General features: G+C 33.9%; 2 protein-coding genes across 2 annotated transcripts; one reads left to right on the top strand and one right to left on the bottom strand.

Moving 5' to 3' along the window:
• Positions 1-8,785: 8,785 nt before the first annotated feature.
• On the top strand, positions 8,786-10,444 carry LOC124629777 (tigger transposable element-derived protein 6-like). The gene has a single exon (XM_047163317.1). The coding sequence runs from the start codon at positions 8,952-8,954 to the stop codon at positions 10,416-10,418; it is 1,467 nt and encodes a 488-aa protein (XP_047019273.1). The 5' UTR covers positions 8,786-8,951; the 3' UTR covers positions 10,419-10,444.
• Positions 10,433-15,924, bottom strand: LOC124629776 (WASH complex subunit 4). The gene is made up of 5 exons (XM_047163316.1): positions 15,483-15,924; positions 15,026-15,192; positions 14,375-14,862; positions 11,945-14,080; positions 10,433-11,857 (listed from the first exon to the last, which is right to left on the bottom strand). Exons 1-5 carry the CDS (start codon positions 15,758-15,760, stop codon positions 11,651-11,653), a joined length of 3,276 nt encoding a protein of 1,091 aa, XP_047019272.1. The 5' UTR covers positions 15,761-15,924; the 3' UTR covers positions 10,433-11,650.
• Positions 15,925-16,101: the final 177 nt, after the last annotated feature.

Raw genomic sequence — 16,101 nt, forward strand, 5'->3', positions numbered from 1 at the left:
TTAATCAAAAATTAACTTCCATAAAATATCACTAAAATTATTGAAATCTAAAAATTATTTTATATATTAGTATTACGTAGGAAATCTATCAATTATTTTTATTAAATCTGTACACTATTTTATATACATAAATTATTTTTCTATAATTATTTTTTTGGTTGGCAATAAACCGTGCCAACTGCCAATGCTGAAGTTAGAATTTGAATTTTAATGGCGAGTACAGTACATACAATTTGTGTGTTAAGTTTTCGTCCATTTAAGTGTTTTCTGCTGTTGACTTGCGTTGATTTGAGTTTTACTCATCCGCTGTGTTTTCGGTGAATTAGTGAGTGAGTTGAGCTGTGCTCCTCTGTTTCATTGTTTCACATAACTTGCGAAAAGACGCCATTAGTGTTTAGTATTATTTGCGATAAAGACGCCTTTTTTGTGATATTTGTGAAATAGACACTGTTATTGTGTTATTAGCGATTAGAGACGCTTGTTTGAGTGCATATAATCATGCCGAGGCGGTGCGAATTGGGATGTTCACACAACCCGGGTAAGTGCTTTCTTTATCAAGTTCATAGTACCTAGGGCCCGATTCTGTTAATAGTATCATTAAGTTATTAATATCAAAATTGAATAGAAATTAAATCGCAATATCAGTTTTAACCATTTCGGGCATTCTGCTACTAATATTTATAAGACCAATCGTATTCCAACGACATTCGATTGGTTGCTATTGGTCTGCCGTTTTGGTTTATAGGTACATATTACCATATTATTCTTAGTCTATATTGCCATATTGCCTCAAAGTCGTGGTGGCCTAGTGGGTAAAGAGCCAACCTCACAAGTATGAGGGCGTGGGTTCGATTCCAGGTCAGGCAAGTACCCATGCAACTTTTCTAAGTTTGTATGTACTTTCTAAGTATATCTTAGAAACCAATGACTGTGTTTCGGATGGCACGTTAAACTGTAGGTCCCGGCTATCATTTAACATCCTTGGCAGTCGTTACGGGTAGTCAGAAGCCAGTAAGTCTGACACCAGTCTAACCAAGGGGTATCGGGTTGCCCGGGTAGCTGGGTTGAGGAGGTCAGATAGGCAGTCGCTCCTTGTACAGCACTGGTACTCAGCTGAATCCGGGAATTATTCCCAATAGTCCCCTCTAGCGCTGTCCTCCGGGGTGACAGCCGGGAATTGTCTTCCCAGTTATCACCGGGGTGACAATTTGTGCCGACTGTTCCCTTTGAAAACTGACTAGAGGGGACAAATGGGAAGTCTATTTCTCAGTTGTCACCGGGGGGGTGACATTTGCTACGGTTCCTTCTTCCTTCCTAAGAAAAAAAAATGTAATTACCATAGATTTCAGGTTTTTTATTTATTATGTTACATAGAATCACATAAAAAAATATATATATTATTATTTTAACTAACACAATGTCAACAGGCTTACAAAAATCGATTTTTTTATAGTAGTTAATACTACTATAAAAAACAAAAACAACATTATGTTTCCTATAATAGGCACAATCACAGATAACTTTAATTAATACTAATCACAGATAATCACTAATGGTTAAGTTAAAAGTGCTTATTAGTCGCATGCTTATTTGTAACACAGTTTGTAATCTTGTTAAATTAAATAAAATTAAGAAAACGATTGGTGTTAATAGAAATTAATAATATGTGATGTACCTATTAAAGGAAACACAATGTTGTTTGTTATAAGAAATAAAAACCTGAAATCTATGATAATTACATTTTTTTTTCTTTGGAAGATTCTATGTAGCATAATAAATAAAAAACCTGAAATCTATGGTAATTACATTTTTTTTTCTTTGGAAGGAAGAAGGAACCGTAGCAAATGTCACCCCCCCGGTGACAACTGAGAAATAGACTTCCCATTTGTCCCCTCTAGTCAGTTTTCAAAGGGAACAGTCGGCACAAATTGTCACCCCGGTGATAACTGGGAAGACAATTCCCGGCTATCACCCCGGAGGACAGCGCTAGAGGGGACTATTACTACATAGTATAAAACAAAGTCGCTTTTTCTGTCATGTGTCATGTTGTATGTCCCTATGAACGCTCAAATCTTTAAAACTACGCAACGGATTTTGATGCGGTTTTTTTTAATAGATAGAGTAACTCATGAGAAGGTTTTTATGTATAATAACATCTATTAAATAATGGAGAAATACTGTTACCCGTGCGAAGCCGGGGCGGGTCGCTAGTTGGGAATAATTCGAATCCGGTTAGACTGGAAGCCGACCCCAACATAGTTGGGAAAAGGCTCGGAGGATGATGATATTGCCATATTGCAATCGTAAATCGTTTGCAGACAATATGATTCATTATTGAATCACAGAAAAGGATAAACACGTTTATTTAAAAGAAAAAATAGTGGAATGCCACATACGCTTCAATCGTAATTGAGTCGTGATTGGATCTCAGTCGGATGTGAATCGCATGTCGCTAAAGTAAAATTAGCAGGGGCAGGATTCTGCGCAATTTTTTCTTTGAAATAAACGTTTTTATCCTTTTCTGTCATTCAATAATGAATCATTTTGTCTGCAAATGATTTACGATTGCAATATGGCAATATAGACTAAGAATATTATGGTAATATAGACCAAAATGGCAGACCAATCGCAAACCAATCGAATGTCGTTGGAATACGATTGGTCTTATATTAGTAACAGAATGCCCGATATGGTTAAAAAAGCTGTTGCGATGCAATTTCTATTCAATTTTGACATTATTAACTTAACAGAATCGGGCCCCAGAATCGTGCTCCTGAAAGCTCCTAGTCATCCGGATAAACTTGTCATCACGGGAGATACCAACTCAGTCAATTATAAGGTTGGGCGTTTAGAGAAACACAGTTCCTTACGAGTAACCATTTATTACTGAATCCCATATGAAATGATACATGATTTAATAAGATAGACATACATAGATAGACACGCGCACACATACATAGGTAATAGGTATTCATTCATACATACACTATACAATATCAGCATACAAACTTCATATTTTTGTAATTTATTTTTCAGGTGTGACACAACATCAATTTCCACACCCAGAAAAGAATCCTGAGTTATTCAAAGCCTGGGTTAATATAGTTGGTGGAAAACTGGAGACTGCAGATGATATCAAATTTTACAGAAAGCGAGTCATCTGTGACATACATTTTGCAGACAAGTTTAAGAATCGCAACAACCGTTTAAATAACATAGCTGTTCCTACTCTCCATCTTCAGGGTAAGATTTAGATCTTTATTCTTGAACTAGATCGCAATGCCACCTACTGAGTTAAAATTGCCATTAAGAAAACAAAATTCTTAATTATTCACAATTAAACTGAACTGAAATCTTTTAGGCCACCTGTTTGCAGTATATTAATATTTAATTGGATATAAAATGCAGTTCATTCACCCCTTAACCAACTCGGTGAAGGTTGTTGTTTAGTGGGATCTTAGACTTGTTTTTACTATTTCCAGGTGCTCCATCACAAGATGCTCATATGCCTCCTGCAACTCCACATATACCAACTGAACTTCCTATGCCTGAACATAATATATGGAATCTGCCTTCTACATCAAAGCAAATAGTCACTGGTACGTAAATGCTTGGCTACCTACATTCTCAAATTATGTTTAACTAGCTGCCATAATTAAATACTGCATTTTTTTTATAATAATAATCCCCCCCCCCCATGGGGCCACCTTGACGTGATGGGGGAAGGCATGAACGCTTAAAGAAGTCAGTAAGAACTAGACGACCCTGTGCCAATTGGTAAACATGAGGTACCATCAGAAAATATAGTCATAACACCTCGGCTAACCCTTTCCAACTAACGGTCCCAACTTCCCAACTAACCTTCCCTTTCCCTTTACCTTCTCTTCAGTGTCTGATAAAATATATATCTTATTACTTTAAAATATGTACTCTGCAGTCACCTTCTCTCTTTCACCTCTTAACTTTTCTTTTTCTTAAGTTTTAAAACATTGCTCCTAATATAATTTAATGCGACTACGAAATAGAGTAATAATACCCCAGGCGGGTACCGGAGCTAATCGCGATGGAGAATCCCGCCCCCTTTGTATTCTGGGTGGGGGCGACGCTTTTTAAATTTCATTTTTTTCATAGATACCTTTAAGGCCACCTGTTTGCAGTATAGTAATATTTAATTGGATATAAAATACTGTTCATTCACCCCTTAACCAACTCGGTGAAGGTTGTTGTTTAGTGGGATCTTAGACTTGTTTTTACTATTTCCAGGTGCTCCATCACAAGATGCTCATATGCCTCCTGCAACTCCACATATACCAACTGAACTTCCTATGCCTGAACATAATATATGGGATCTGCCTTCTACATCAAAGCAAATAATCACTGGTATGTAAACGCTTGGCTACCTACATTCTCAAATTATGTTTAACTAGCTACCATAATTAATTACTGCATTAAGTAATATGTAACTGTTGTGTAGTCATTACAAACACACTTCAACTTGATTTATTGTAATGACAATTTAGGTTAATAATCCTCATGTAACTCACACTAGTAATTTTGATGTTTACAATGACAATGGTGAATTATTATTATTTTATTTTCAGCTGCACCTCCCAATGCGTGTGTTATAGCAGCAGAACATAATTATTGCAGTAAACATGGTATACAACAAAGACGGAAACTTAAAGGAGACAAAAGTAAGTGCCAATGTAGTTTATACCATAAGATATCCAAAAAAAATGTTTATACATAGGCTACTTTTTATCTGGGTGTGGAAAGTAGTAAAGTAAAAGTTTTTTTTTTTTTGCAGAAAAACTGAAATCAACTTCATCGCTGGAGAATGAATTAAAGATTTCAAGATTCCAAATGAAGAATTTAAAAACCGAAATTATTCGGTTACGTAAACGGAGTAGTAGTTTGAAAGAAAGATTAGCCAGCGTTGATAAAATTAGCAATACAAATTGTTTAAAAAAAATAACGAGAAATATGACAACTGCAGCAAAAATATTCACAAACATGCAGTACACCCAAACTCACAAGAGAGCTCGTGGGCGGAGGTTTACTTTAAAGGAAAAAGTTTTGTCTCTCTCCATGTACAAAAAGAGTCCCAAGAGTTATACTCTTTTATATAAATACTTTACATTGCCCTCTATAAAATCATTAAAAAGGCTTCTTGCGAAAATTGAAATAGAGTCGGGGCTAAATAAGTTTTTATTCATAAAAATGAGAAAGACTGTGAAGGAATTAAGTCCAGAAGATCGCCTCTGCTGTCTTATTTTTGACGAGATGTCAATATCGCCGCAGATCCATTACGACGGATCTAAGGATAAATTAAAGGGATTCGCTTGGCGTAGTAAAAAAATTGCTGACCATGTTTTAGTTTACATGGTCAAAGGATTAAAGAAAAAATTTAAACAGCCTGTTGCATACTTTTTTACAAATTCTGTTAACAAAGCAGAATTAAAAGCCTTGACTATAAAAGTCATTAAATATGTTCAGGGTACAGGGCTTAATATTTTGTGCACAGTGTGCGACCAAAGCACAGTAAATGTCAGTGTAGTGAATGAAATTATTGAAGATAGTAGAATAAAATTCATAAAAGAAAATAAGGAATGGAGACATGATGTAATGGAAGTAGGGAAATCTAAAATTATCCCATTATTTGATGTCCCTCATTTATTGAAAGGGGTAAGAAACAATTTACTTACGAAGGACTTAAAATATTTCGACTTCGAAGAAAAGGTTGAAAAGACGATAAAATGGGAATATTACCAGAAAATTTATGAAGCGGACAAATTACATGGTGAATTAAAAATATGTCAGAAACTAACTGATGAACATATTTATGTGGAGAAAATAAAAAAAATGAAGGTCAAACACGCAACCCAAATTTTTAGCCGCAGTGTTGCTACAGCTGCAGAACATTTATCTGCTAGGGGCGATTTATCTAATGAGTGCCGCCAAGTAATTACATTTACCAAAATGATGGACAATTTATTTGATTCCTTAAATTCAAGCTCATTTAATATGATACATGGAAAAATGTATAAATGTGGTGTTAGAAACAATTCTCCTCATCATGAATTATGGGAAAATGCCAAAAAGGTATTAAAATCAATAAAATTTATTAAAGTTAAAAAAGAAAAGGAAAATAAAATAAGATTAATTGAAACGAGTTCGGTACCTTCAATAAAAAATTTTATACGTACTATTGAGGGCATGCAACAGTTGTGGAAAATATTATCCCAAAAATATTTATTTGATACAATGATGACCAGAAACTTTAACCAGGACCCACTGGAAAATTTTTTTGGGAACATTAGAAGTTTTGGGGTGAGGAATACGGCACCCAACACAATTAGCTTTGAAGGTGCCTATAAATCACTTCTTTTAAATAATTATAACTCACCCCATTCACTTAACGCTAACTGTGAAAATGATGACAATGATTGTCTTCAGACATTGAGTTTCTTTTTGGAAGACAAACTTTTAGAAAACACTTCTAATGTTCCCAGTAATGAGGTTCTACCATTTCAGCAAGAAGAAAATGACGAAATTGAGGTGCCTTTTATAAATTTAAATTCTGAGCCTGCTGATGCTGGTCAGGCCAATTATGTATGTGGGTGGGTGCTGGCTAAATGTTTTAAAAAAGTTGCTAAATCATGCAGGCACTGCAAAACTGAACTAACTGGCGACAGTCAATTAAAATCAAATAGTTATATAAGGGCAAAAGAATATACAAAAGGAAAACATTGTCTGTTGTATCCCAATATAGTGGCGGAAAAAGTTTTTAAAGACATACAAAATATTGTAGTAGAAATTTTGAAAAAGAATGTGCCAAAAACTAAATTAAAAGAAAAGATAAAAATGTTTTTAGACATATTTGTGGATTATCCTTTCACCTGCGATATCCACAAGATAGAATTAAGAAATGTTTTTGAAAACATTACAATAAATATTTTGGTATATAGTTGGTGCCGCTCAATTAATCGAATTTTATCAGGTAAAATCCAATATCGTGATGAGGATGATGAAACTAAACTTTCAGCACAAATTTATTACAATAAACATAAACATAAGTAAATATGATTTTTATTTAATTCCAGGTCGCCTACTAAGTACTTTCTAAATGTTCCTACATAACGTTGTTCTGTTGAGTTGTAGTAATCTGTGTTGTATTTCCATATTTCAATAAATAACTATTTTCTACATTCTGTGGCTATATTTTGTAAGTACGTACGTATGAACAAATTCCCCTAGAATATCTATAGACGGTTATTCGTCATCTCGACACACTAAACTCACCACGAATGTGTCGAGTTGGTGAAACTCAAAATTTGTACATTTATCATGTCGTCAACTCGCCACGTCAAGATTTTAATTCGTGTCCAGTTAGTGAAACTTAGATTTTATCACTTTTATGTTTTCGCCAAGTTTGGGAATCAACTTTTCGCGTTTCAAACGTTTGCAAAATGGACGTTCAGTGGCCGATGATGTTTGTGACACAATGTATCCAGTTGGCGAAAACATAAAAGTGATAAAATCTAAGTTTCACTAACTGGACACGAATGAAAATCTTGAGTGGCGAGTTGACGACATGATAAATGTACAAATTTCGAGTTTCACCAACTCGACACTTTAATGGTGAGTTTAGTCTGTCGAGATGACGAATAACCTGTAGACAATACTGATGTATACATGTGTGTGAAATGGGATGTACGCACACATAAACAATTTGTTTCGGCAGACGATACCAGATGGCGCTTCAAAAATCGTTTGAAGGTTGCAGAAAAAAATCGAAGTGGGTTCTCTATTCCCAATCTATTTACTATACTCTATGATGTAGACACTGCACAATACGGAGTGCCAGAAAAAAAGGGACACTGGACCAGTGTTGCCAACTCGGATTTAAAAAAAGGCGTAGGTCAGATAAAGAAAATTATGTAGAAATGTGAAATTGCCATATAGAAAATACGTAGATCTACGTACTTTTTTTCTGAGTGAAATTAAGAGAGTAGGGTAGGTAAAAGTAAATAAAACGACAATTTATATTACCCTAAAAGTAGTAGACAGCAGACAAACAATAAATTTAAAAATAAATTACTGTGAGCAAACAAAAAATCTATGAATAATAGGTCTACCAGAATCTCATGGCAAATATGCAAATATAAAATCATTTATTTATATAGATATTTATATATTTGCACATAGGGTATGAAATAAATAAGGTTAAATAATGAATGGATTTTAATATATTTGTGTATAAAGTTTGGCTTATTTGCCATGAGATTCTGGTAAACTTATACCACCTGTAGTTAATTTAAACAAGTTTACTTTCAGTATCATCACTTTATTTAAATTATTATTTTTTTATTAAATTGAGCGGGAAGTTGAAAAATAATATTTTTTTAGGTTATGAAGATTCACTTTGACACTTTGACGGTCACGTCACATTTCATTTTTTTTTTAATTTATGGCTCCTCCGTTTCAAACATCGAGCTTAGAATTATACAAATGAATGGCGCGACGTGTTGAGTGGCGAGGCGAGGGGTGTGCGTTAGTATGAAACGGAACGTTTATTATTTTTTTTTTGCGAAAGTAAAGGTAATTATGCCCATTCAGTCTATTTTGCAAATTTGAACAATTTTGATAGAAAATACGTAGATTCTGGGACTAAAGTTCGTAGGTTCGCAAGAAAGGTTTAAAGTACGTAGATCTACGTAAAAAGACGTAGAGTTGGTACCACTGCACTGGACGGATGACATTTAAATGAAAGTGACATTGACAATAGACATAAAATGAATCCTAATTACCTACCCAATAGTCCTTCTCTAGATTTTAATCATTCTTATTTTTAATATATTCTATTGTACCTGAAATTATATGGACATTTACACATGTGAATATGCCACATTTAAATTATTTTCTCTAAACAATTAGTAAACATTCAAAGCATGTCATTTTGGAGTGCTGACCAAGAAAGTGTGGTTGAAGATCAGTCTGAATTTGTATCGGGCTTCCCTAAGAATTCATCGATCAAAATTGATTCAACATCAAAATTACAAGTCATCCAAGCCTTGGATAATGGTCAGTGTAAATCTGATATTGCTAGAGAATATGGTGTGCATCCTCAGACTATATCCTCTATTTACAAACAGAAAGAGTCTATAATAAAAAAGTATAACCACAAGTACAACCTTTTAAAAAAAATTTGCAGCATTAATCTTGAACAAAAGCTTCTTGACTGGTTTGAAGAACAGACAAAAATTGGGAATGATATTACAGATGATCATCTCCGCATTAAAGCACAAGACTTACTTGAGGGTTTAAGTGAAGAATTCACTTGCATTGATGATTGGCTATGCAGCTTTCGTACAAGACATAATATTTCAAAATACACAGTGGACAATGTATGTAATGTAAAAGCTAAAGAAGATTGGAAAAATTTTCACAACAGTTTGGAAACCAAATATGTTTACATTGGTGGTGTTTGTGCATTGTCACATAGTCTTGACGTCAATGGCTTCTTAAGTGGACAGGATGCTGATAGTTATGTTTCTTTAATGTTCACAGTAAATATTCTAGGTTCTGACAAGAGAGAATTAGCAGTTGTTGGCAAAGATTTAATGGACACAGAATCCCATGTGAGAAGTTTGCCAGTTAACTATTACTATTGTGCTAATTCCCAAATAAATTATTCTGTAGTCCTTAGTTACTTAACAAAATGGGAAAATGAATTAGCATCCAAAGGAAACCACGTTTTTTTAGTATTGGACATACCAGAAAGCTTGATAGAAAATCTTTGTTTTGATAATATTAGAATAATTGGTACTAGAAATCTAAGATATGTTAAATCAATTTTAGAAAAGATAGTTGATTGTTATAAGTATCAATATAGAAGACTACAGATTAGTAGAACTTTAACTTATGGAAAAGACAACACTTCATTTATGGAATACATTCATATGATTGGTATGGCATGGTATAACACACCTGAAAAATATATCAGAAGCTTATGCTTCCCTCCTGGAGATGGCAGTCTATACTTTAATGTGAAAGAAGATAGTGACACTGACCATAGTATATCCCGATGGTGCAAGATTTATAATGTTCCAATGAATTTAGAAAATTGCTCAGAAACATTAGATAAATATATTTTTTGTGACAGTAAACTGCCTTGTTTTTACTGTGGCCATTTGGATGAAAGTATGCCAGCTACTGAAGTGTTAACTCAAAAAGTGTGCCACTCAACTTCAGGAATGGAGGCATATCAGGCAATGAAAAGGATTGTGTCATATCTTCAAGCAGAAAGTGCAGGAACTTCTATCATGAAATATGCCAAATATTTGGAAAATCATCTTGAATATGGAGCACTTTTGCAAATGCACCAAATTATAGCTAGTTCTAATAATCCCATTTAATAAAAAATATATTGTTGCATTATAAATGTTCTTTAATTATTTTTTAACAAACATATAATAATATATTTCTTAGTATGCAGCACATAATAATAATTAAGGTAAATTTTATATTATAGAAGTCAATATACAATACATTAATAGGAGAAAGTTGGATATATCCACCTTCTCTATTTAACAGTTAAACTTTCTTGGCACAATGACAAGAAATACATACCTATACTCTGTTTGAGTAGGCACTTGGGTAAAGGTAAACAATCTTGATATGACTTTTATTGGAAAACTCAGTGTAAAAATAAAATGTAGTTAGAAAAAGAAATCAATTGAATCATTACTTTAAGCACTACTTTAAAAAAAAATATAAGTCCTATGAATACTGAAAATATATTTATGTTTATTGTTAATCTTTAGTTGAGTGGCTACTTAAATGGAGTATAGCTACAACCTAATCTAATCTCTATATGGCCTATTCTAAAGTTGAGTTTACTACACCGTCTAGTCCTAGTAGTAGTTGAGGAGGCAATGATGATGATTGGTGGGAATTCTAGCTTTATGGGGATCTATGGATTTTTATAGTTTAAAATTTTTGTCTCACTATTTTTTCCATTAATGGTTGAAGAATCTTGAGCTTTCCGTTTTTTATACTTTTCCAATACCTATGTAGAAAGCATATACGTAACATGGTGAAAGCAAACAGATACGTTAGCCTGACATGCTTGAGTTCCACCCAAATTCCCTCCTAGGGCTCCTCTCTGCCTACACATAAGGCACCGCACTCCGCCGCTTTAACATTCACACAAATACTGCTTGGCCGCGCTGTTGAGCAGCTGTGAGTTGAGTCTGCCTGTGGACAGTCAACTCAAAAAAGAAACTGAGAGGAGAAATATAAACCAATAGCATTGCATAAATACTACATCAAACTCATAAAATCCTGTAACTTAATATTTTTATCGGATTTCCCACCACAGCGTCCCTGCTATAGGTATGTATAGACGCTGTACTACCTATGTACCCTTTTCATCCCAATCGGTTCAACAAATTTTCCTGAAAGCGCGCGACTAACAAGATTACTTGCGTGTTTATCAGCGGTTACACCTACTTCGTGAGGGAACTCTCTTGAATAAAAATAATAATGTATTATGGAGATGTATAAGCTATATTACTGTCAAGTTTTATCAAAATCTATTCAGCTGTTTTTGCCTAAAATAGTTGAGTTTTTTTCATAAATATGCTAGTTATCTGAAAAATATTCTGGCACTGGTAAGACTGTAATACAATAGCTTATACTCTTCTTCCAAAGTTTTGATTTTTTTCTCAGTTAGTGCTAATGCTTGCTGTAGTTGAGCAGACCCCTGTTGTTGTTGTTCTTGGAGTACTTTCCTTTCATCACTGATGTGTCTCCAAACAGAATCAAACCAATGAAGCCCTTCAAAGTTTGAATCCTGAAAATAAATTGTTCATTATATTGAGTGACTACCTTTCAGAGTCCAGAATTAGCCACATGGCTCAATAAGATATTTGTTACTGACCTGATCAAGCAGTTTCATAATGTACGCAACACCCATTGCAAAGCCATCATCAGTGAACGCCGCACCGACTTTATTTTTCTTTGACATCTTATCTTTTGCTAGTATCATATGTTCTACAAAATTTAAAGTCAATGGAGGTATTATTACGTAGAAATTCTTAAGATGAACATTTTTCGGATTACGAAATACAGGAGCAAACACATCTACAAGCAGCTTGAAATATTCAGTCCCTTGAATAAAATTCGAAATCAGGTCGTTGACGTTGCGATCCAAATTCTCAGAAGATTGAATCGTTTTCGGTCCAAGATTATGCTCCTCACTAATTTGTTTGAAAGACTCGACATTATCAAGGTTAGGTAAAAACATCGTAGCATCCGAACAGCAGTGCCTCCCTCCAGACCGAATCATTCGGACATATCCCATGGCATTACCAATTTGACTAATCAGATCACGGAATAAGTCCAAATAGCTAAGACCGTCTTCATTTAGCCCTAGCACCCTTATTCCCTTGTTAAATTTTTCGGCGTTTTTGTAAGAATATACATTTCCGTTATGGGCTGCAGTCTCCTTGAAGTTCCTAAGATCTTTGATCAATCTTGATTTAATGTGTTCGTCATACATAAATTGGGAAAAAATGAAGAATTTCTTCTTTAGAAATTGATATGTAAAATTGACTGTAGTATTCATAATACCAGTACCATGAGTCCTTATAGAGTTTGCAATATGCCTAATATTTATAGAGTTCAAATGTTTGTTATTGCTGCTTTTTTCGATAAATATTTGGTTGTTCAAGTTATATAAGTATTTAGAAACAAATATATGAATATTTCTCATTATTTCTAATACATCCAAACCTTGCTCCAAAGTTTGCGTGGGCAAGTTGTCTTGTACAGTTTTCAGATTAAATTTGAATTTAGCCATTTGTCGCATTTCGCCATAAGTTTTCCAGTCAGACAGAACGACTGTGGTCAAGTTGTAGTACATTGTAGATAAATAATGTTCTACTGATGGCACTATGGACATGTAAAGAAATTGAATCTTAAAGTTGTCGACGATTAGCAATAATTTTTTAGTCATATCAAATGTGAATGGGTTAACTACGTCTAGCTGTAAATGTGAATGTATGTGCAGTCTCAAATTTGTCTCAATATTTTGACTTGCACTAAGTATTATTTTATTTTCTATGATTGCTTTCATATTGTTAAGAAACTCTTGGTCCTTTCTTATTCCATATTGTTTATCAGTTTCGTGTAGTAATATAATACAGTCTTCCAATACCATCAGAAAATATTTCAATTTCAAAGTATTCAACTGCATGCTAAAGTTTTGATCAAAATAAATCGGAATTATATTTTGATGCCACAACAGCCATGAGCAATTGCATAACTTATCCATAGAATCCATGAAATTCGTTAGAGTCTGAATTTTCTCAAGTAATTTACCCAGCTTAACATAACTGTCTTCTAAGTAAGTAGTGTCAGGAACAAAACTCAAAGCTATATTGGCAGCTATATTTCGTTTGATAGTTGCAGCACCTTTAAGAGTTCTTTCAGCTATCACTAGGCATGTTAGTTCATCAAGTCTCTTATTTGCGTAGTTTTTATCTGTCATTAAAGACTTCTTCACCTCTAGTATCGAAGATGTTGACTGGAACACTAGATGCTGCAAAATCATGTTTATCGAAATAATAATTTGGTTTCGGTTTCGAGTAACTGCATTTCGTAAAGTCTTTAACATATACATTATCTCAAACAACGATATCAATATGCTCTTAGGAAGTGGTATGCCCAGAGTGAGGTGTAAATTAATCAAAGTGAGCACTGAATAGTTGGTTCTGGATGCAATATCAAGACCATTCAGAAGAGTCTTTGCATGTAAACTCATTTCTGCAGCACTCAGTTTGTGGTGATTAGATGAAAATATTTCTTCAATGTTGAGAACCCACTGGCTACACAAATAATGAAAATTTGTAATATCCTTTGCTAAGCTAGCTTTCTTAGCACTGATGTAGGCTTGTCGTGCTTTAACCATAGTTTGTGACATTTTGTCATGCTTTGCACACTGTGCTGCAACATGCCTTTGAAGAAATTGTTCAGGAAACCAAATTGCTGTTCCAATTATATTAATACTGTGTGCCTGTAACAAAATTAAAGGTAAATCATCATCATTGCATATATGCTTTAAAGACCCCAACATCGAATTTTTCTCTTTACAAATAGTTTAATGCAGTTAGAATTTAACATGAATCATGGATGAGGTTAATTTTTTTTTCCAGCTTATTATGTGGATCATGAATGGGCTGTATTGTTGTTGCACTCTCACAGAACAAGCAAGCGTGCCGATGCGTGTGTAACAGAGACAGGTATGTGTGGCGACACGTAGACAACTAACACGACTTTCTTTTATATATATAGATTTCAGTATTATTACCTTTGTATTCAAATCAAGTAAAGATTTAAATGTCTTCTTTTCACTGGTGCCAAATAAATGTGAAGAAAGAACATAAAGGCCATTTACTTTTATACATTTGTACATATTGTTTACATTGGGCTGCTCTTGTACCAGTTTGTCTAGATTTGTTATTGCTTGTTTCAGGTATTGTGAGAACTCATTCGCTACTAATGAGCAATTCTTATCAACCAAACTTCCCCTTAATGTTGTTAAGTTTTGAAGAGTCCTTTGCACAATGTCATCATTCATGATTTTGGTGGTAATAGTGTTTATAGCCCCTTTCACAGCCTTAAATTTGTCATCCATTAAGTCAAGATTTTCTGGTGCATGGCTGAATGATTTTATGGTTTTGCAATATTTATTCCAATTAGACACCAATGAAGTGTTTGATATTAATAAATCCAACAAAACAAGAATTGTAAATATTTCTCCAATGTGATTTATAATGTAATGAAGTTGTATCCCATCTGTAATGGTAATTCAGAATTAATTAAAAACTTGTTGACACAAACTAAAAAGAAACTATATTTTATACTTCTAGTTCTAATTTATAAAGCTAGTGTTTTTGGACAAAATTGATATGTTTAATTGAATTCTTTTGATGTTTCCTAAAAGTAAAACCAGACTTACTTATATTAATGGCACTCTTGGTAAATATAGCAAACACTTGGCTGCAGAGATTCCGCAGTACATCATCACAACGGCTAGTGAAGGCGGCCAGGGCGCAGATTGACTCCATTTGTGAAATAACATCATTGTTATTGTACTCCTCATAAACAGACAGGAATTTGAAATGTCTGAAATATAACATGACATGTTATCTATCATTACTGATTTATGTTAAATTATACTTATACCATATCAATATAAAATTATTTTAAAAAATGTATTGTTGAAGTGCAAGCCATTGTATAGTAATGAATGAAAATATGTATGTATATGTTTCCTCTATTACAAATAATCTATCCTAATTCCTTTACAATGGCATGGCTTTTGCAAAGGTAAGCATTGCCTATATTAAATGTATATATTTTTTGTGAATTTTGTAACATTGTTGCAATTGTAACATACAACATAAATAACATACTTATCATATGCTTCCGTTTTTAGAGCCACAACTTCGACACATAATGACGAGAGCACACTCAATACTTTGGTCATATAAGTGTTGTCAGATGATACCAATTCTGATATTGGAACAAGTTCATTGGGTTTCATTACTATTTGTACTGGTAAGAATGTGCGATTTTCTTCCCAAAATTCTCTTTTTACCGCCGAAGCAAGGTCTTGATATTGGGCTTTAAAAAATTGCCCATATCTTTTAAGAAGCCACGTCCCGGCTTCTTTTTCTATATCGGTTCTCATGGTGTATTATAACAGTGGAAATGTTTCGATTTCTAAACACAAATATTATACACGGTTTACATTCACTGAGCTTCACGTATCTAAGGAAAGTATTATATTAATTTATACTTGTTTGTGTACTCAGTAATAAAGTGTTTACGCCTGCTTCCTTGTGTCAGTTTTGACTTTTTTGACATTTCGAAACTATGCTCTCTGGTCACCCGATCAAGAATTTTGTAGGGGTGTTCAATGGGTGTTTAGGGGTGCTTCCTACATCAAGCAAAGAGAGCCTTAGAAAACTGAATCTGTGAACTTTGTATGTACTCATGACGACGGGTAAGGTGTCTATAGATGATGCCAAC

This window comes from Helicoverpa zea, chromosome 4 (assembly GCF_022581195.2).
Source record: "Helicoverpa zea isolate HzStark_Cry1AcR chromosome 4, ilHelZeax1.1, whole genome shotgun sequence".
NCBI classification, from domain to species: Eukaryota; Metazoa; Arthropoda; class Insecta; order Lepidoptera; family Noctuidae; genus Helicoverpa; species Helicoverpa zea.